At 47.6% G+C, this 7,671-nt stretch overlaps 1 protein-coding gene across 1 annotated transcript; it reads right to left on the reverse strand.

Annotated features, from left to right (window-relative positions):
• Positions 1–1,560: 1,560 nt before the first annotated feature.
• LOC119284028 (putative F-box protein At3g19560) lies at positions 1,561–2,811 on the reverse strand. Its single transcript, XM_037563331.1, has one exon. The coding sequence runs from the start codon at positions 2,809–2,811 to the stop codon at positions 1,561–1,563; it is 1,251 nt and encodes a 416-aa protein (XP_037419228.1).
• Positions 2,812–7,671: the final 4,860 nt, after the last annotated feature.

Below are 7,671 nucleotides of genomic sequence, written 5' to 3' on the forward strand. Positions count from 1 at the left end.
TTTATTAGCCAAGCAACCTATTCAAATAACACATTAATCCAGAAGAATATAAAAACACTATTGCAATGAGTCAGAACAATGTATGAAGAAATAGCAACACTAGAATGCATCAGAAGCACTTCTTCCAGGGGTATAGTATGATATAATTCGAAAAAAAACCATGTTTATCAATGGCATATTCAGACTAAGGGCTTTTTTACATCACCCAATTTATTATGTTAAAAGGAAAAAACAGTACATGGGTCCTGCTTGCAAATTCTGGAAGCATAAATTCTACAGGTAAGAGAAAACACACAAAAAGTTTCCGTAAACCGTGATATCACCAAAGCCCGGCTCAACGAGATAGCAAACTTTAGTCTCGTGCTTAAGGGAGCAGAACTACATAAAATCAAGGATACAACCGAAAACCATAAAACGCATATAAATTAACAGCAAAGATCAGTATTCTAATTGATGCGTTGTGCCGCCTGCTCCACCTTCACCTTGTCCCCGACCATCAAGATCACTATGTCCTGCATGAAGAATGAAATGATTTACAGAAGCATCGACTAACTTTCAGTGATCGATAGGGTGAAATTTGTTTACAGTAGCCATTTAATTTACAAATATTCCATAAAGAATGCACAATAGCTCCAAACCTAAAGATCGTTGTCCTAGATAATTTTCAAAAAGTTCCAATGTCATATATCAACCAAGGCGATAGGAAGCTCATGATTTCAATGTTTAATGGCCAGTTTATCTTCTACATTAAATCATTCTTTGCAAGAAGCAACTATTAATACTTGCCAAAAAGATATCCCAAACTGTTGTATTTTGCACAGTTTATAGCAAAAAATAATACTTCAATAAGGTCAGGGTTTTTCTAAGGCTTCCATTGAGCTATAATTGCATTGATTTCCACAGGGCAAAGGTCCTGGTAGTGATGAACGATGGCTGACAGTAAACTTCCACCTGAACCAGAACCTTTCGAGAGGACACTCCTGTAGTTTAGCATTCAGTCATCATTTTGCACTAGAGTTGTTTGCAATAAGTTAGATAGTTAAAAATCAGTAGTTCTGAATTGCTGCTAGGAGTAGGGTTAGCAGATGCCACAAAACCTGTTGTGGGTGACTACGTACGCGTGGACTGCAACTGACAGAGCAATGGCCTAAATAATACTAACTTCAGATGGTTATTGCTGCCCATTTGGGTTGCACAAGTTTCCATTTGGAGTTTCGAGACCTAGAGTTAAAATGCAGTTATCATGTTAACTTGTTCAGTTACACAATCCAGCATTTTGTACCAATAAATAAGATTAGCTGTTCATGTTTTTGCCAATCTCCGACTATTCTGTCTCATGCATGCCAGAATGATCTGTACTATACCCACACAAATCTGAGTTGACATAAGACAAGTTTCAAACAGCGGCAATAGGCAAGCGAGTGAGCAATAATACAATATCTTATGTTATTTTCTGAATAATTATATCGAATACAACAACAGTGCTTCATCAAGCAGCCAAAGGGAAAATTGAGATCATGGAATTTAAATTGGTAGTCCAACACTTGCCAAACAAAACCATCAGAAATAACTAATATTTTCGTTACAATTGTCATGTAAATGCATGGTATTACCTGCAGCAGCAGCAGCAAAGAAACTTTTGAATGGATATGGATAGATAGTGGACAGCCAACAATCATGGTTGCTTTTAAAGATCTCCTCAAACTGCAATGACTCGAGATGAACCATGAAGATGCCCCTAGATGTTGACAGAAATGCCACATTATCAGATTCATCCCCAGCAATAACCATTACTCTTTTGATCCATTCCCCTGATTTCAGAGGGAGAAGCTTGCGCAACTCGATAGTTTGTCCCGGCATCCACCTAGCAACACCGTCAAAATTAGTCTTCTCCCATAGTTGTGCTCTGTACGATTCCGACACGACGATGAAACCAAGAGCGCCGCCCAGAGTACTCAAGTAGAGTCCGTGCTGGTTGACGTAGGCATCCCGTGGCACCTTGACCACGGCTAAGCTCTGCCTATCCAAATTAAGCTCAAGGATACCCACTTGTGGTTGTGGGCCAAAGATGAACCAATACAGGGAATTCCCAACCAGGGTGCTTCGACTGCCAAGAGAAGGCATCATATCAAGTGGAACCATGGTGGAGATGAGATCGCCCCAGGCTCCCATCTGCGACGAGTAGACACAGGCTCGTGCGACGCCCTTGCTGACGCACGCCAAGACCACCTTGAAGGGGCTCGAATGGCAGGCACCATGCACGTGGCCCTTGTCGCCGGCAGCACAGAGCACATCCGCTTGCACACGGGACTCGCTCCAGTCGTGACCACCCAGCTGCGTTGGACTGCCTATGCAGCGGCGGTCGCCTGTGACGGGATCCCACACTAGGACCTGGCGGCAGCCCCTGCCGGTACGGGCGCTGCTGGTGAAGAGGACGCGGCCGTGGCGGCAGCTGTGGACGGACCAGATGTCGTCGAGGCGCGGGGAGAAGAGGTCCGGCGGATTGAGAGTCGACCTGAAGGGGGTTTCAATGAAGCTGGAGTTGAAGAACACGCCGACGATGGGGGGTTCCCGGTGGTGGGCGCAGAAGCGGCGGAGGAACTGGGGGTCGGAGACGATGCGTCGCCAGCGCTTGCAGACAGAGGAGACGCGGGGGAGGGAGGAAGGTCGCGGGGGGAGCCGCACGAGTATCTCCATCAGGAGGTCGTCGTCCTCCATCGGCGAATAGGTGGGCGAAATCGACGCCCTGCGCGATGACGGGGAGTAGGTCGAACCTGCCTGCGTCGACGCCGCCGCGCCACTCGCCTGCATCCCCGACTTTCTCCGGCAGCGGCGGCGAGGCTGGGCGGTGCGCATCTCGGCGGCGGCACGGGAGGTGCGTTCACGCAACCGCGATGGGGTACGCTAAGTGGGCCAAATTTTTGGTCCGGGATACGCACGTATATCTTGGGCTGCACTGGGATGGCCACGACATCTTTGGGCCACAACCGCGACTGTACGTACACACACACTGCTGCATTTTGGTCTCGCCAACCCAAGCGGAGTACCTTGCAGGCAACGCTGGAACCCTTGGGCTCCAAGGAGTTTGGCAGCCTGACACGTTCTGTCAGGCAGTTGCAGAAGCGACTGGATCGCCTTCGCTGCCGGTCCATTGGCACAGGTCCTACGGAGGAGGAGAAAACTGTTGTCAAGAAGCTAAAGGAGGCCTTGCACCAGGAAGAAATCTGGCTTCGACAGCGTTCCCGTGTCCCGTGGCTTCAGGATGGTGACCGAAACACTTCCTACTTTCAAGCCCAAGCAGCCCAACGCAAACGAATGAACGGGATATCAGGTTTGAAACGTGCTGATGGTTCTACTTGTGCTTCTGAAAGTGAGGACAAGGAAGAGGTACAAAACTTCTACCAGAATTTGTATCGCTCTTAGGGTTGGGGAGACTCCAGTTTGCTTTTATCGCATGTACCGGAGAGAATCACCCAAGCCATGAATGATGATTTGAATAAACCATACACGGGAGATGAGGTCAAGGTCGCGCTGTTTCAGATGGCACCCTCCAAAGCCCCTGGAGTGGATGGTTTTACTGCAGGGTTTTACCAACGCCACTGGGATTTGCTAGGCAACGAGGTAACCTTGGCAGTTTTGGACTTTCTTAATGGAGGGGAACTACCAGTAGGACTGAATGATACGTCTATAACACTGATACCTAAGGTACGTCACCCCCAATCGATCAAACAATATCGTCCCATTGCCTTGTGCCCGGTGCTTTACAAGATTGCAGCCAAGGCTATAACAAACCGGCTACGAAGCTTGATGGATCTGATAATTAGCAAGGAGCAAAGTGCTTTCGTTCCCGGACGTCTTATCACAGACAACGTACTTGTGGCCTATGAAAGTATCCATACGATGAAAAGGAGAAAGAAGGGAAAAAACTTCTCTTGCGCGGTTAAGCTTGATATGATGAAAGCATACGACCGTATCGAGTGGCATTATCTCGAGGCAATACTGTTACGTTTGGGTTTCAGTATGGGCTTTGTCAGACTAATAATGAAGTGTGTTTCCTCTGTTCGGTTTTCTGTACGTATCAATGGGGAACTTCTTCCTTATGTTACACCTACCAGAGGTTTTCGGCAAGGAGACCCAGTGTCACCATATCTTTTTCTTCTGTGTGCCGAAGGTTTCTCATCATTGTTGAAACACTACAATGGGGGAACCATTGATAGGGGACTACGGGTGAGCTATAGATCACCGTGGGTAACCCATTTGCTTTTTGCAGATGATAGTCTCATCTTCATCAATGCAAGCAACCCGAGTGCTCTCCGGTTAAATGACATCTTGAGGATCTATGAGGAGGCCTCAGGCCAGTGTATCAATAAGGATAAAAGTGCTATATATTTCAGTTCAAATACTCCCACTGATCTGAGGCAGCTTCTGAAGACAACCTTGAACATCCATGTTGAGGCGTTTAATGAGAAGTACTTGGGTCTCCCTACTGCTGTGGGCCGGATTACGAGTGGAACTTTTGATCACATCAGTGAGAGAGCCAGGGCTAGAATGCAGGGATGGTCGGAAATATTACTTGAGTGTGCAGGGCGCGAAACTTTATTGAAATCAGTGGTTCAAGCAATTCTGACCAATCCAATGAGTTCTTTTCTGTTAACCAAAAAAGTTTGTAAGAGTTTGACGGCTCCTATGGCCAAGTATTTCTGGAGTAGTTCTCTTGACAAAAGATCAATGCATTGGGTGTCTTGGAAGGAGCTTGCAACGCCCAAGTGCAAAGGCGGTATGGGTTTCAGAGACCCACATATGTTCAATCTTGCCATGTTGGGGAAGCACGGGTGGCGTTTTCTAACGAACCCTGATTCCCTTTGTGCAAGAGTGTTGAAGGGACGTTACTTTCCTGATACGGATTTTATGCATGCTGCCTCTGTTGGGGAACGTTGCATAAAATAAAAAAATTCCTACGTTCACCAAGATCAATCTATGAGTTCATCTAGCAACGAGAGAGAGATGCATCTACATACCACTTGTAGATCGCGTGCGGTAGCGTTCAAGAGAACGGGGTTGAGGTAGTCGTTCTCGTCGTGATCCTATCACCGGAGATCCTAGCGCCGAAGGGACGGCACCTCCGCGTTCAACACACGTATGGTCAGCATGACGTCTCCTCCGTCTTGATCCAGCAAGGGGGATGGAGAGGTTGATGAAGATCCAGCAGCACGACGGCGTGGTGGTGGATGCAGCAGGACTCCGGCAGGGCTTCGCCAAGCAGCTGAGGGAGGAGGAAGAGGTGTAGCAGGGGGAGGGAGGCGCCAAGACTCAGGGTGCGGCTGCCCTCCCTCCCCCTCCTTTATATAGGCTCCCAGGAGGGGGCGCCAGCCCTGGAGATTGAATCTCCCAAGGGGGTGGCGGCCAAGGAGGGTGGAGTGCCCCCCAAGGCAAGTGGTGCGCTCCCCACCCTAGGGTTTCCAACCCTAGGCACAGGAGGGGCAAGAGGGGGGCGCACCAGCCCACTAGGGGCTGGTTCCCCTCCCACTTCAGCCCACGGGGCCCTCCGAGATAGGTGGCCCCACCCGGTGGACCCCCGGGACCCTTCCGGTGGTCCCGGTACAATACGGGGTGACCCCGAAACTTTCCCGATGGCCGAAACAGCACTTCCTATATATAATTCTTTACCTCCGGACCATTCCAGAACTCCTCGTGACGTCCGGGATCTCATCCGGGACTCCGAACAACATTCGTTTTGCTGCATACTCATATTCATACAACCCTAGCGTCACCGAACCTTAAGTGTGTAGACCCTATGGGTTCGGGAGACATGCAGACATGACCGAGACGGCTCTTCGGTCAATAACCAACAACGGGATCTGGATACCCATGTTGGCTCCCACATACTCCTCGATGATCTCATCGGATGAACCACGATGTCGAGGATTCAAGCAACCCCGTATACAATTCCCTTTGTCAGACGGTATGTTACTTGCCCGAGATTCGATCGTCGATATCCCAATACCTCGTTCAATCTCGTTACTGGCAAGTCACTTTACTCGTACCATAATGCATGATTCCGTGACCAGACACTTGGTCACTTTGAGCTCATTATGATGATGCACTACTTAGTGGGCCCGGTGATACCTCTCCGTAATATGGAGTGACAAATCCCAGTCTCGATCCGTGTCAACCCAACAGACACTTTCGGAGATACCTGTAGTGCAACTTTATAGTCACCCAGTTACGTTGTGACGTTTGGTACACCCAAAGCACTTCTACGGTATCCGGGAGTTACACGATCTCATGGTCTAAGGAAGAGATACTTGACATTGGAAAAGCTCTAGCAAAACGAACTACACGATCTTGTGCTATGCTTAGGATTGGGTCTTGTCCATCACATCATTCTCCTAATGATGTGATCCCGTTATCAACGACATCCAATGTCTATAGTCAGGAAACCATGACTGTCTGTTGATCAACGAGCTAGTCAACTAGAGGCTCACTAGGGACATGTTGTGGTCTAAGTATTCACACGTGTATTACAATTTCCGGATAATACAATTATAGCATGAATAAAAGACAACCATCATCAACAAAGAAATATAATAATAATCTTTTTATTATTGCCTCTAGGGCATATTTCCAACAGTCTCCCACTTGCACTAGAGTCAATAATCTAGTTACATTGTGATGAATCAAACACCCATAGAGTTCTGGTGTTGATCATGTTTTGCTCGCGGAAGAGGTTTAGTCAACGGATCTGCGACATTCAGTTCCGTATGTACTTTGCAAATATCTATGTCTCCATTTTGAACATTTTCACAGATGGAGTTGAAATGACGCTTGATGTGCCTGGTCTTCTTGTGAAACCTGGGCTCCTTGGCAAGGGCAATAGCTCCAGTGTTGTCACAGAAGAGAGTGATTGGCCCCGACGCATTGGGTATGACTCCTAGGTCGGTGATGAACTCCTTCATCCATATTGCTTCATGTGCTGCCTCCGAGGCTGCCATGTACTCCGCTTCACATGTAGATCCCACCACGACGCTCTGCTTGCAACTGCACCACCTTACTGCTCCACGATTCAACATATACACGTACCCGGTTTGTGTCTTAGAGTCATCCAGATCTGTGTCGAAGCTAGCGTCGACGTAACCCTTTACGACGAGCTCTTCGTCAACTCCATAAATGAGAAACATGTCCTTTGTCCTTTTCAGGTACTTCAGGATATTCTTGACCGCTGTCCAGTGTTCCTTGCCGAGATTACTTTGGTACCTACCTACCAAACTTACGGCAAGGTTTGCATCTGGTCTGGTACATAGCATGGCATACATAATAGATCCTATGGCTGACGCATAGGGGATGACACTCATCTCTTCTTTATCTTTTGTCGTGGTCGGGCACTGAGCCGAGCTCAATCTCACACCTTGCAATACAGGCAAGAACCCTTTCTTGGACTGATCCATTTTGAACTTCTTCAAAATCTTATCAAGGTATGTGATTTGTGAAAGACCTATGAGGCGTCTCGATCTATCCCTATAGATCTTGATGCCTAATATGTAAGCAGCTTCTCCAAGGTCCTTCATTGAAAAACACTTATTCAAGTAGGCCTTAATGCTGTCGAAGAATTCTATATCATTTACCATCAAAAGTATGTCATCTACATATAATATGAGAAATGCTACAGAGCTC

The sequence above is a fragment of the Triticum dicoccoides genome, chromosome 4A, assembly GCF_002162155.2.
Source record: "Triticum dicoccoides isolate Atlit2015 ecotype Zavitan chromosome 4A, WEW_v2.0, whole genome shotgun sequence".
Taxonomy (NCBI): Eukaryota; Viridiplantae; Streptophyta; class Magnoliopsida; order Poales; family Poaceae; genus Triticum; species Triticum dicoccoides.

Coding starts and splice junctions, on each gene's coding strand:
- LOC119284028 (XM_037563331.1), bottom strand. CDS start 2,811: ATGCAGGCGAGTGGCGCGGCGGCGTCGACGCAGGCAGGTTCGACCTAC.